General features: G+C 31.2%; 2 protein-coding genes across 2 annotated transcripts; one reads left to right on the top strand and one right to left on the bottom strand.

The window, feature by feature from the left end:
* The first annotated feature begins 70 nt into the window (after window positions 1-70).
* Window positions 71-10184, top strand: LOC113511147 (ubiquitin carboxyl-terminal hydrolase 15). Its single transcript, XM_026894752.3, has 14 exons — window positions 71-529; window positions 1193-1384; window positions 1899-2033; window positions 2255-2389; window positions 2777-2880; window positions 3390-3510; window positions 4003-4150; window positions 4565-4711; window positions 4796-4980; window positions 5105-5211; window positions 5640-5765; window positions 6266-6361; window positions 6444-7489; window positions 7869-10184. The coding sequence occupies exons 1-14, from the start codon at window positions 194-196 to the stop codon at window positions 7907-7909; spliced, it is 2919 nt and encodes a 972-aa protein (XP_026750553.1). The 5' UTR covers window positions 71-193; the 3' UTR covers window positions 7910-10184.
* Window positions 10185-10394: 210 nt separating this feature from the next.
* Window positions 10395-14495, bottom strand: LOC113513458 (uncharacterized). The gene is made up of 5 exons (XM_031909509.2): window positions 14226-14495; window positions 12679-12826; window positions 12050-12246; window positions 11065-11288; window positions 10395-10793 (listed from the first exon to the last, which is right to left on the bottom strand). The coding sequence occupies exons 1-5, from the start codon at window positions 14432-14434 to the stop codon at window positions 10507-10509; spliced, it is 1065 nt and encodes a 354-aa protein (XP_031765369.1). The 5' UTR covers window positions 14435-14495; the 3' UTR covers window positions 10395-10506.
* Between the last annotated feature and the right edge of the window lie 565 nt (window positions 14496-15060).

The following is a 15060-nucleotide window of genomic DNA, read 5'->3' as shown; positions in this document are numbered from 1 at the left end:
GTAATTAGAAATTTTAAGATGAGGCAATATGATTTAGTTTCATAGCTTTTCCGAAAGAACACATTGAAAAAAAATGTCATAGACAAGAAATCAAAATGGCGCTTATGGCAGTGACATATCAATGTTTTCTAATTGGTTTTCTTTATTAAAAAATAAGTAATAAATGTAAAATATTATCAAATACTTTATTAATATGTCTACCAACAACCTATCTACAGTTTTGAAGTCGTGTTCGGAGAGTGAGTTAATTAATGAGATTTCTGATACTACTATGACACCAAAGCAAGTTGAGGGATCTAGATTAAAACGTACTTTTACATTGCCTCGCAACCCGTTTGGAACTGTTAAAGCAACCTCCAGCAAGAATAAAAGCAACGATTGTGATAGTAAACCTCCATCTGCTATATCTGAAATAGGAGAGTCTCAAAAAGATGTGGGTGCTATCGAAAGGAAGTTATTCAGAAGGCCATCATGGAAAAGATTTTTGAATAAAATAGCGCAGCATATGAGCACTGTTAATGTGTCAGGTGTAAGTATTAATGATATCATCAACAACTATTATATTAATAAATTCATTGCTGTAGTTATATTTAATAATTACTCACACAAAACTTGACCTAGAAATCTAAACACCATTAATAAGTAATCTTTTATTGTAATCGTTATTTTTATGACCTTGGTGTAATGGTTTAAGATACCTATGGTAAGTCTTGTTTTAATGATGCAGGTAGGAACCCCACACATTGTGAATATATACATGACTGTGTTCTCATATTATTTTATTTTACTGTAACTTTTTGCCGGGATTTAAATTATAATTTATCATATGTGTATATATGGGATAAAATATTTAGCTATTTATAAATATTACATAATAATATGTAATTAAAAAAAAAAGTAATAAACTATAATAAAAAGAAGAATTGTAAATAACATACCTAAAGTACTTGTATGTTTAAAACTTTTATTTTACAGTTAAATCTTAAATTATAAGATCTCTTGAAGAAAGAAAAGATGAGTTAATAAAGTATAAAAGGGATTTCTTCTAATCAACTTTTGAATATCTGATTGGAATTTTGAATTGTGTTAATTATTTTCATTTTATATAATGATTATTATATGCCTACTTCGAAACTGCAAAATAGAATAAAGTTGCCTGCAAGCTAACTTTTCATTATTTTTTTACTTTAAGGTTAAATCTGCACCAGCAATTTTAAATGGTGAAAGAGTACCATGTAGTGGAGACCCACCGTGGCCACCAGGATCTACTCCAGCTGCCACTGGCATCAAGAACCACGGCAATACTTGTTATATGAATGCTGTATTACAGTGCCTTTCTCATACAGATGTCATTGCTGAATACTTTGTTCTAGACCATTATAAAGTGAGTTTGTATATATGGAACATGTTTGTCATATGTATTTCTTATATTAGTGATAGTAACAAAAGCCTCTAAAGTAGTAAACATTACCCAAATAACGCCCATTCTGATTACTAAAGTTTTTTTTTGTTTTGTCTCAGAATATTTTTCATTTATTGCTTTTATTTACTTGTCGGTAATAAAAACATTAGGAATCAATGTCCATAATATGTGTAATAGAAATTTCATGGACTCACTGTGTTTGTCTTTTCTGACAATTGTTTCAACTTCAGTGTCTCACTTTACATGCTGTGACAAAAGCACCATACACATCCTAAAGAACACTTCTAGATGATGTTGAAACAATTGTCAGAAACAACAAACAGTAAATTTATAAAATTCCTGTTACATATATATACTAATAGGTAGCAAACAAAATACTTATATTATTGGTTTGAATGTTCATATTTAAAATTAAACAATATAGACTAGTCGAACATAATGTAATTAATATTTTATGTGTTCTTATTATTACCAGGTGGATTTGCAGAAAAGGAATAAAATAAATTCTAAAAAGTATGGTACAAGAGGAGAAGTAACTGAGCAATTAGCTACCCTGCTAAAAGCACTCTGGGCTTGTCACTACTCTCCTGATATGAGTACTGCCTTTAAGGTATTTATGCATTTTGTGTGTTTGGTGGTAATAACTCTGTAAATAAAGCTAATGCTCAATGTAGAAACATATTAATTCACATATGAATTAATATTTTCAAATTACAAGTTCAATTACAAAACAAGTAGTTTATTTTATCATAATTATAAGCATGTATAATTCATATATATCTGTCTAATGTAATTGATGAAATAATTAAGATTATCATATTTATATTTTAGGGGGCAGTCGAAAGGCATGGAACACAATATAGAGGAAATAACCAGCATGATGCCCAAGAATTTTTGTTTTGGCTTCTTGACAAAGTACATGAAGATTTAAATACTGCAACAAAGAAAAAATACAAAACTATTAAGGTATTTTAGATGTATAAATAATGGTTTGTCAGTTGTGGTTTTCCTATTCACTCAGATTAATTTAATAAATATTATTAAATAAATTAATAAATATTATCCACATTTATTGCAGTAGAGAAAAAACCAAAATTTTATTGACATTTTAAAACACTTGGTACTGACATATACCACCCCTGCTGAACATAAATGTAATTTTAAAAATTAATGCATTTCATCAAGATTGGAAGCATCTTTTTGCCAAATACTGTGTTACAAATATCTATAGGCTATGGTAAACCTGTTTACTATCAGACAGGTCATATGCATGTTTGCTACTATAGTAGTGTAGAAAAAATTATTTTTAAACTCTTAATTTTTCTTTAAATAAATAGTTTAATTATATTGCAGAATACCTGTGGAAAGCCTGATGAAGTAGTTGCTGCTGAAACATTAGCAAATCATGCTCGTAGAAATAGTTCATTTGTACAAGCAGTTTTTCAAGCTCAGTATAGGTAATTTCCTAATTGGGTTATTTGTATATAAAAAGTCAAAGTAAATTATATATAGTAATAGTGTACAACTTTGCGTTTCAACTGATGTCATTTCTATTATTTGAAATATGAAGCTGCAAATTAATGTAATGAAATATTTTAGATAGTTATGATTAATCACATTTTTTAAAAAGTTATGAAAATATTGACATAATATGCATAAATGGATACAATAATAATTTTACTATATAATATTATTTAAAAAAAATTCTAGTGTCCAGTTAAAATTAGATAAAGACAGTGAGATAAACTACAAGTATTTTAAATAATAATATGTAGTCGATATAATAAAGTTTTATCAAGAAATCACAATACAAACACACAATAATAACCGTAACATAATAATGTGTAATTCTTTCTCCTATTATTAATTTTATGTGTATTATAAATAATAATAATGTATATGTATAACAGTGGTATATGTTTATTATAATAACACTAAAATATAAAAATAATATGGTCATCTTCAGGTCAGCACTCACATGTGCCAAGTGTGAACGTACATCGTGCACATTTGATCCTTTCCATTGCGTGAGTGTACAATTACCTTCAAGGTTGGCAACAGCACAACCATCCCCACTGCCTGTTAATGTAAGTGCATTATTATCATATCTGTTATTATAAAAGAGGTTAATTATTTGTTAATAGAATACATTTAGATAATTTTTATTTTGATTAATCTTATTTTTAAGAATTTTTTTAATAGTTAACTTTTATGATTTTACTGTCGTAATTCGAAATACAATTCTAGTTGAAAATGGGCAGTAAACTACTGAATACATTCTAAAAATGCTACTGAAGTCATTATAAAAATTTATTTATTGATAGAAAGTTACTCTATTCTTACTCATGTAATATGGATTATTTATTTTTTTTTATACGTAAATATCTGTAAATCTGTAAGTCAGCTACTTACATTTAATTGGAAATTATGATTGAGGAAGGCAAAAATTAATAAGCACACTAAAATTTTTAGTAATAGAATTTTTTTGTCTATAAAAATGTTTAGTGTATATAAACTATTGTTTCCTTATTAACTGTATAATGGTAGTTGTAAGTAATATATACTATTACGACTTGCAGGTAGTATATGTCAATCAACAACCTCGCCAAGTGCGGATTGGTGTGGAACTTCCACCAAATGCTACCATGGACGATTTGCGAACTACATTACATAATGACACCGGCATTGATCGCGACCATATAATATTAGCAGAAATCAATGAGACAGGTATTTACTTTTAAATTGAATACAAAGTTTCACAATTTTTTGGTATAGTTTTACAGTTCGATGTTTAAAAAAAAGCATTTTATAATATTTTTTAAAATTGCTGTACATATTTTAATAACGAAATAATTATTATATATCTGATAAAGGAGTTATGAATATCTATCTCCCGGATGTTGTAAAGAGTGACTGAAGGAACAAAACAATACAGGTAAGAGAATTAAAGCTTGAAATAAGATTTATATGAAGTTTGTAATAAGGCATCTGGCGAGCGCGTGTGGTAATAGTAATATAATAATTAAATATATATTATATCGGAAATCTCGTGCCCACTAATGGGACGATGATGGGTTGTAATGATGATGAATAATTATACCACACCTTAAGTATTATATAACATTGTTAATATCTTTGTAGGGTGGTGCAATGCCCGAGCGGGCTGGGAGGTGGCAGGCATAGATTTCGGCGCTTTGTATTGTATGGAGGCTCCGCCTTTGTTACAAACTCCGACTACGCCGTATTTATTGTTATTATGGGTTAATATTTTAGAGGGGGAGAGGTTTGGTAAGTTTTATTTTATATTTGTTTTAAACAATTTATTAAAAATTATTCTTTTTTAAATTTACTTAAAAATGTTGTTATCCTCAGGTTCACCTTATGCCATGCAAGTCCCTCGTGAGATTTCCTATGAGGACCTTCAGAAATTAATGCTAAAGGAAATGTGCCAAATAGTGGCGGAACGAGTTTTGGAAAATGCACAGGGTACTGATATATTCAGGGCTAGGATCGCGGAAGCACATAGACCTAAAGATCCAGCATATTTGCAACCTGAGGTGATTTTAGAATAATCCATATTATAATTAATTAATTAATGAGGACTATCTAATATTCTTTAAAATCTGTAAAAGTTGCTGCCCTTTATTCTAATAATACTTAGGTATATTCTATATTGTTTAGTTGCCGCACCCTTTGTTCGCGCTAGACGTGGAGCAAGCTCTGTGCGCACACGATAAACACTCTCATCTTCGGCTGGAACTACTATGGGATCCAGCTCATAGAGATAGGTAAGATTTTGAACTAATAAAATATAATTTGTTGGCTGGTTAAATTAATCTATAAATAATCAATGTTTTAGACTTATTATTTTGATATATATAGACTATTATTTTATTGATATATAAATATAACGAGTAATAAAAAAATTACAAAATTAAAGCTTTCATAATTTTTCTAAAGACGTTTTAAAAATATATGATCAGCTTTTAGCCTTGCTCCAGATTCCAGGTTGGTTGGTTAATTCTAGGCATATTCTAAATTAATACTTCTTATCATAGTCCTGTTTTCTGGTGCAAATTTAATTGCAAACTTTTTGCAATGAAAAGTCAATTGTGATGTATCATCAATGTTATTTTTATGGGAATCGATAGTAGGATTTTTTGTGATTGTTATTTTAATAAGAATGAAGTTATTGACTGTGTGGTCTTTATGGCAGTATAATCCGGTGGGTGGGTGAAGCGTGCGAGGTGCACGTGTCCGCTGGCCCGGCGCCGCTCACGCTTCACGCCTGCCTCACGCACTACACGCGTGCCGAGCGGCTCGCGCAGGAGGATGCCTGGAGGTACCTTGCATATTTTTATCGTTATCAGAACATATAAGCGTGTGGTATTTCCCGTAATGTTGTAAATCAGTGAATCGGTTGTACATTTTATATAACGTATATCATCATTATTGTATCTGTTGCAGTCAAAACTCTTAACCAGTCAAAAGTACTATTGACTAGCAAAACGGGCTGGTCAAAAGTGGTTTTGACTGAAAATTATTGGTTATTAGTACTTTTGACTGCAAATTTGCGGTTAGGTTAAGTACTTTTAACTGTTATTTTAGTCGAAAGTATTATGGACTAAAGCATACGGTCAAAAGTACTTTTGACTGATTTTGCTAGTCAATAGTACTTTTGATTGGCTAAGAGTTTTGACTGCAACATATCAACCATTATACCATTTATATGTGTATATATATAATTGGGTCCGTCTTATAAAATTAATCAAACATTTTGACAAATTAATTGAAACAATTTTTTTTTTCTGACAGTGTACTTATGTTTTTAATTTAATTTAGGTGTCCCCAGTGTCAACGATATATGCCTGTCGTTAAAACCCTTGGTCTTTGGTCACTTCCGGACATTTTAGTTATACATTTGAAGAGGTTTAGGCAGTGAGTATTAGTTGTTTTTTTTATTTTAAATGCAAAATGATAAATATATGATTGTTATTAAATTAAATTTTAATAATTTTAGGCAAGCTAAAGGTCGGACGAGTACAAAGCTGACTACAATGGTCGAGTTTCCATTGAATGACTTCGACATGACACCACATCTGGTCAGGCGGAACTCTCCAACTGCTGAATCGCCCGGACACTCAAGATCGCCACGTAGAAGGCATTCTAAAACTCCCATATGCAGTCCAGATGAGAATATGTATGACTTATACGCCATTTGCTATCACCATGGTGATGACTTAGAAACTGGACATTATACTGCTGCCTGCAAAAATCCATACGATGGACACTGGTACAAGTTTGATGATTCAAGGGTAACACTTGTTGATGATGAGAATGCATATAGTGAACTGGTAGATAATACGGCGTACATGCTATTTTACAAAAGGAAAAAGCCTAACGTAACTCATTCTTATTCTACTGACGATCACAACAGTCATTGGGCGTTACGTATGCCTAAATATGTAAAGCAAACTAGCGATACATTAAATGAGCTTACCGAAGTCAAAGAGGAGAATATAGACGATATAAAAATTGTGACTCCAAACAATGAACCGGAGTCAGAATCGGATGCAACTGCTCCTACACACAGTCCTTTATCTAGAAGTGTTGAGAGCCTGCCTGATGACAATATGAATACATCAACGTCTCCAGCCAAATTAACCACCACAGTTGTTCACAATACAGCTTCTATAATACAATCACCCACGCTGCAGCGACCATTGATAGTTGAAGTAAACGGGAATAAAACGAACGATAATGCGAACGAAAACGAGATGAGTGTATCCATTGAACCCTATATTCATAAAGATGTACACGTAAATCCCAAAATGACGCCCGTGGACACGAGAAGGCCGCGATCCGTCGATTACCCGGCCAAGTCGAATACGTCGTCTACAAGTCGAGATTCGAACAGAAACTATGAGAGTTCTCCCTTGGTTGCCAGTATAAATGGAGTGGAATATCATCCAACCACAGAAGATCTTATGTTGTCTATGTTCCAAGAGTCCAATTATATTGTTCCAAGGCATGGTAACCATATAGCTGGGGAATCACATAGAGCAGGTTAGTTTTGACCATAATACTTGAAAGACTTCTTACATAATGATTGAACAATTTATTTAAATTAAAAGTACACATATTTTGTAAACATTTAGTTTATGAGCTGTGAAGCTACTTCCTTTTGCTTAGTGCTTGTTAAAAGATTTTATTGGGCAATTTAAGCAAATAAGTAATAACCTCAAGGCAGTTCTATTGTAGTACAACTATATTTGTTTTGTATTGCATTGGGTCAATACTTGTAAAGTATGTTTAAGTAGCTCATAGCCCAAATACCAAAAGTCAATGACGATTACTCTGTATTATTTTAATCCTGTGCATGGAACTCTAGTAGCATTCATGATATATATGTAGCTGTATAATATTGTACATTAATATTTTACAGGCGAGAAATCATCTGTGTGGAAAACACGAATATCCACATGAGAACAGCTAGTAGTGCCTGAAGAATGTAAGCAGCCCTCTCCTATATTAACTCTATGCCCGAAATTAGATCTGGTTTCATATAGTTGACAGTTAGTGATTGATTAAAGTGTATATGCTGTGAATGTAAATGGTTCCAGATGCGAAACCTTCATAACTGCCTTCCACTTAGCAATGTACAACGTGGGATTAAGTATATTTTCTAATGCTTTAGACGAGTAGAGGCTTTATAACGCTGGCTTGGCTTATTTATTGCGGTTATTTTGATATGCAAATATTTTTTTGGTTACATGGATTTAATATATTAAGACTTTTGTATTGTGGTCATGGATACTTTAATATTATTACAAACTGTTTTATGGTAATTTTGTCTTCAATACCAAAGATTGGTTGAAAATATACTCATTATGGGGAAGGCAAGTAAATAGCGTTCAATGAATTCCATCAATCTTTACTTTTTGGTCATTTTATTCAGCATTTTGGCTTTATCCTGAAGGACCAAGTTTACACAGTAATTCGTTCGTATGTACTGCTTGTCTTCCTCTATGTACTAACAAATTGTGTAACCTGCGTGTTGTAGAGCTGTTATTCAGAAATCTATTTATACATTATGTAGATAAAACACCACAGAGTAATTAGTAGGGTTATATTTAGCGGGCGTAATAAACGAATTTTCGTAAAAACACACTTGTGCCTTGGCCCTAGGGATGTTGTGATTTTAAAATTAACAAAATACATATGACTAGAATGAATACTACAATAAAACTTATTCATATGTATACTCGGAATACACATTTTAAAGAATACATTATTACCTATGTAAATCAATTGTGATATATCATTAAAATTGCGTATAACACGACAATTTTTGTTTATATCTTTTAGTTTATTTAAATTATTATATTATGTAGGCATAACATTACCAGATTACACGAATAAGGAAATAAAGTGATTTGTATTGCAATTTATTTGTGAAATATTGTATATATTGGTATGTGTAATGGGTTTTTTATAAAACAATCTCTATAAAAATGATACTCGTTTGGGAATGTTAATATTTTGTAAATATCGAAATTATAATTCGAAATGCACATAATCTAGGTTATATAGCACTTTGTGATGAGAGTTTTTTTTATAATTTATATTGGACATGTTTTTTTAAAAGACATTCAATATATTGAATCAAGGTTATTATTCAACAGTATATTACTAAACATGTACCTGCGATTCATTTTATCGCTTTGTCGAGCAACATGAGCGCTTATGTTATTAATAATTTATTTTATCTATTATCAAAACTGTACTGATGTCAGTAATCATTTTAAATTATAGTACTAATATTCAATTTTAATAAAATAATTGATGCAAGAAAATTAATTCGGTTATTAAAAAAATGCAATTTAAATGAAAACTGTAATATATTTGATGACATCCCATTTATATATTTAATATAAATTTATACATTCAATAGAACCATAAAAATATCCCGCTTTGAATTATTTTTTTAAAAGAGAAAAATATATATACCTAAAAGACAAAAATTGTTATAAATGTAATAGTTTCAGTATTTTTACCTGTATCTGAATATCGATTCTGATGTCACGTTGAAGATGATCAGTATTATGGGACTTTCACAAGTTCGACATAATAATAAGGAGAGGAAACTTCAAATACTTTGAAACTTGTAAATATACAGAAAGTTCGAGACTAGCCTCTAATATAAATATTTCGACTACCTTGTCGTAGTTTTATAAAATACCGAGCTTCACACTAATGATCGGGAATACTGCTTTTAAGGTGTAGGTAATATCTTAAGTATCCAATCCTTGGCAAGGGTTATTATGCAATTTATCAAGGTTTATAAGGTATACTATAAATGTGAAAGGGTTAGCTTTTTATTTTGATATTAAAAAGTCATTAGAAGGTAAAGTTGAAAAATTACAACACACCAAAATTATTCAACTTGTTAAAACTAACATTATATGAACGTTATTTATTTGGAAAAGAAATTAAAACTGTAAAATGCATTAAAACAGTACAAGCTTTCATAATATTTATGATCACAATAAGAGATTTTTTTTCTAAGAATACGAACTGCTTCACTATATCTACTTAAAAATTAATAATAATATATAACAAAGCGCTCGTAAGTTCTCGAAATTGTGTAAACTTAAATATGTCGTTCCATTTTAAATTTTGTATTATGTTCGTTGTTTAATTTAAAGATGTTTATTGTCATTTCATCATGTTATGTTTTAAATATAGTGTTATATACACATGTCAGCTTTTTATTGTTCCTTATACATGACTTCTATTTTAGAGTATTCAATACTTGAATCAATATGCCTTACATTATATAAATATTAGTGAAACAAAACTATTTTTGCTCGGTAGGGTTATTAAAAATTTGTTTGTTTAAATATTACCTCTTTTCTGAGAAACCTCGTTTTTCATATGTTGAATTATTCGTAAAGAAAAAAAAAACATGTTTATAATATCCACTTTTATGTCATCAAATGAACATATGACTAATAATGAAAATATTAAAATTAATAGTTTTTACTTTCTAAAACATACAAATTCATATAATGTAGGGGTATTTAAATTTTCCCAATAAAAGTGATTCTGTGGTAGGTAGGCAGGTTACTATTGCGAATAGTGTCACCATAATTAGAATCAAGAACTATTAGAACCTGCTTTAAAGGGTTGACAGTCACCGAGGTGGGCGTCAACCTTGGTCCTGGGGAGTGAATGTTGATAAGATTGGATGCGTTGTATGCATTACGAGCGTCCCAAGACAGCACATCTGCACATTCAGCGTGTCGTAAATAAACGTGGTGAGCGTCGAATCCAAGGAGGACTACACGCTTAGAACGTTCGCCGAATACTGAAAAATATATTGAATATGTAATGTAACATGTGTTAAACGAATCTATCGACCTTAATAGGCTATGTCGCTAGCAATGAGGTCTATAGTTTTCCCTATATGAAATATGTTTCTTGGAAAAGTACTAGTTCTACAGTTTTTGTCTGAAGCATAGACTTGGTGTACGAGAAAATTCTGAAGGGTTAAGTGAGTAATTTCTCAGTAGCAGTAAGATGTACTAGTTTGTGATTGAATCTGAATTGGAAACTAAAATGATCAAAGGAGTCGTTACCTCTAACGGGAGCAGGTGATTTTTTTCTTCGTAGGGTTGCTGTGTCTAATTCTAACAATCCTTGGTGTTGTAGTCTAATAAGTATTAGAACAGTATTTGTAGCCCCTTTCTTTACGAGGGCTAACTGTAAACCACTTGTTGGGGCACATGCTAGTACAGTCCATTCAGTGTTAGATATAACATCATGAACGAGTATCGCACCTCTTCTAGAATCTGATATATATCTGAAAAAATAAACACGGGTAGGTACTTAGATATAGTCGTATTTAACTACTTACTATAAAAATATATTTAATGCTACTGTTACATTAACATTAAGCAGGACCGCAGCTACTATCCTTAATCTATGCATTAAGGCAATCTTTGAGTGTCGATTTTTCGTGACGAAACGCTATTACATCAAATTTCGTATAATTTATTGTCTGTTACATTACGTAGAAGATCGATCATTCTGTTCCGTGGAGGTCCCACGGAATTCACGTTAGGTTTGACAGTCTGTTGACCTTCCAGCGACGGTAGACCAGTGCGCGAACAAACGCCGAGTGCTAGCACTCCTTACCTCGATCATTAGTTTGTTTGTCATTTCATATTGACTAAAAAAGGGTAAATTATTGATTTTTGCTTATCAAAATGAAAAACATATGTACCTAATTGGTTTGAATGACGCACTCGAGCTATTTACATGAATAAATTACTTTTAATGATGTAAACTTTGATTCTCCGCACTCAAAAGGCCCGTCGTATGCTTAATACTGTATATTAAAGTACTATAAGTAGTATTTTAAAGCAGTGTAGTTTACATTGCTTAGAAATAACAACTATAGTACGTACTCCTAAATAGTACCTAATAACAGATGTGTCGTCACCTGTTTTGTTTTTTTCCTATGAAAAAATCCAGGCGAAAAGATATGGATGGACGAAGTCTTGGTAAATATCTGCCTAGTAGAGTACGAATATGTATGTGTACATTTGTTAATAATCTTACATAAAAGGCTTCACTCCTAATTCATATTCCACAACCAAATTCTGCAGTTGTGACGATGAGTCTGTCAGCGCTGAGAGGCTTATATGCTTAGTCAGCTTTCCCAGGACTGTATTGATAACCACAATTTTGGCTGGACATATACAACGTGGCGATTCCATTATCTCCACTATGCCCGTATCCAGTATCCATAAGTTACCCTAAAATAGTAAGTTAGTTAACTGAGTATTTTTTAATAGGCACACTGTACAATTCAAAAAATTTTTTGGAAGACCTTCGCTTCATAAATAAGATACCCTATTAAGGTATGAATAGACAATTTGTTCATGTAGAGTAATATTTTCTTATTTATAACTTGTCTATTCGTGTAGATAGTTGCATGATAGTGTGTGTATTAAAATACAATTCAATGTATTCTATTATCATAAACAAAACATATGTTGTGGTCGCCCCATTTGTTCATCATTTGCGCAAAGCCTTATTCATGAAATCATTAAAATTTCTATTGAAACACTTCTATTATAGTGTGTGGCTGATCATGCAAGTTCTTTCCTAAAATAAAATAAAACAGTGTTTAGGCCCAAGTTTTACTTTATGTATAATAGGAAAGAGAAAATGGCGATTGGATTTACCAAGTGGTCAAGATGCTGGTCGACGGCATTTTGTATTGCTTGACAGTTTCCAATTTTATTGTGGATGAGTGCTGGGTAGACCTGCAACTCTGGTCCACGTCGTCCATTCACCAGTTGCCATACAGTTGATAACACACCGTGTTTGAATCTGGTTTTATTAAAAATATGCCTTTTTATAATATGTATGTATTTTTAATGCAACTTAGAACGGTAAACAAGCTGACGGCCCACCTGATGGGAAGTGGTAACTGTGGTAACGCTTTCTTTAAAGCATATGTATAGAGACACTCTGTAATCTAAGCATCTGTATCTACACATATATATGATATACATACATACACATGATTTGTAATGTATGATATTTGATACATACACATGATAAATATGCTGATGGCCTTCCTGGTGGAAAGCATGATAGGTATATTTCATAAGATGGCATTATTGAGAATTAAGATATTCCTCGTATGCCCTTTCTACTCTGCAATTTCACTACCACATTACACTCATAATACCGAAGCACAGCTGTTTGTCAGCAAAAATATGAGTAAACGAATCTTATTAGACTTCGTTCAATATCATCAATCATTCCTGGTAAGTTTCCTCCCTCTGGTAATGTAATAGGTACTATATTAATGTTGATAATAATATGTCTACTATTTGTAGTTCTTTACACTATCTAGAGAAATGTGGAACTTTGTAAAGTTTTTTGGAGGATATGAGTAAGTACCTACTGAATCACACATAAACGGCTGAACGAATTTCCACAGCCATTAACTAGATTATGAGTTTAATCTAGATGCAGAATTTTGACGTTTGACTTTTAATTTGGGCCTAACTTTGACCATTATTTATAAAAAGAAAAAGGTGCATAGATAATTGAATTACTAATAATGAAAGGCTAGTTGTTTTATTATTGACGTCGTGGGTAAATGATGGCATATAACCTATGTATATGGCCTAGAAGTCGAAACAATTATCGGAAATGATAAACATGGTAAGTTCATTAAATACCTGTTGTACAGTTGTATTTTAATTATGTACATGTTTTATATGTAATTTAAAAAGATCTATATTAAATTAGTATGTCGAAAGGTTTACAAATAAATTATAGACTAGAGAAATTTCTTCCGCGGGGAACGAAATATTTTTTAAGACACTTAAAAATAGCAAACAAGCTGACGGCTCAACTAATGGAAAGTAATAACCGTCACCTATAGATATAAACAGTACAATGAACATTACAGAATACACTATTATGCCCATGCTACCCCTCATGCGTTGCCACTCTGAGGATTAAGGTGCTATGCATCTGTACCTTGTAATTTCATTACCATATTCTAACCTTCAAACTGATATATAGTCCTGCAAGCACAGCTTATTAGGACAGAAATACAAGTGGGACAGAAATACCCATGCAGACGACTATTGTACAAAGTCTTCCTCTGGTATAATAAATACTTAATGAAAATATCAAATAATTCCACCCATAAATCATAATCATGAAATATAATGTAGGTAATAAGTTTTTAATTTCATCACATAAATACCTGGGAGAAATAACGTAGATATCATCTTTGTATGTAACAGCTTTGGTAACTATCACATTATCGTTCACATATTGTTCACTTCCGACAAGAAAATTTGCGCTATGTTCACATTCTGAATGAATGGGACCCCCGGTCCATGCTAAATTGTTTGGATGGCTTGTAATTTTCTCCAATACAATAAAGAAATAAATCAATATAAACGCGGACATTATTTATGTTAAATAACCTACACAGTAAATGCTTATAATAAAATTGCCAATGATGTCAGATTACTCGAACCTGCAGAATAACATTAGGTACATATCAAAAGTTTGTATCGGAGTTTTAGGAAATCATTTCGAAATACTTTTAGGAAAATACTTGTTACATATTATAAATATTTAGGTTGGTATAATTATTAGTATTGTTAAGAGCTTCATTTTTTTAACTAATTAAATAAGTAAATTTGTAAGCCAGTCATTAGGATACCTTAGAGTTTGTGTTGTTAAGTCATTTAAACTTACTCGTATTCATTAATTCTTTTGTCTATGAAACTTATTTATTATACATAGGTACATATTAAAGTGTTGAAATTACCATATTTTGGGTAACAAAACATTTATTTTCATTTTTAACATACGTAATAAAAAAATAGAATAATTTCGATTAATAAAGATATTAAAGATGTAAATATGTATAAGTGCTAAGTTCAGACTTTAAAACATTATTAAGTGACAAACAACCAATAATCAGCAATTATTAATTTTCGTATTCATAATGTTAGTAGAATAGGAAGTAGGTTTAGTGGGACATGTTCTATGTCTAAGCGCTTTAAGCTTGTTTACTGAACTTAATT

Source organism: Galleria mellonella, unplaced genomic scaffold, assembly GCF_026898425.1.
Source record: "Galleria mellonella isolate WM207_F2 unplaced genomic scaffold, CSIRO_AGI_GalMel_v1 utg139, whole genome shotgun sequence".
NCBI classification, from domain to species: Eukaryota; Metazoa; Arthropoda; class Insecta; order Lepidoptera; family Pyralidae; genus Galleria; species Galleria mellonella.
Note: the sequence above shows the minus strand (reverse complement) of the source record. Positions and strands in the feature narration are given on the sequence as shown.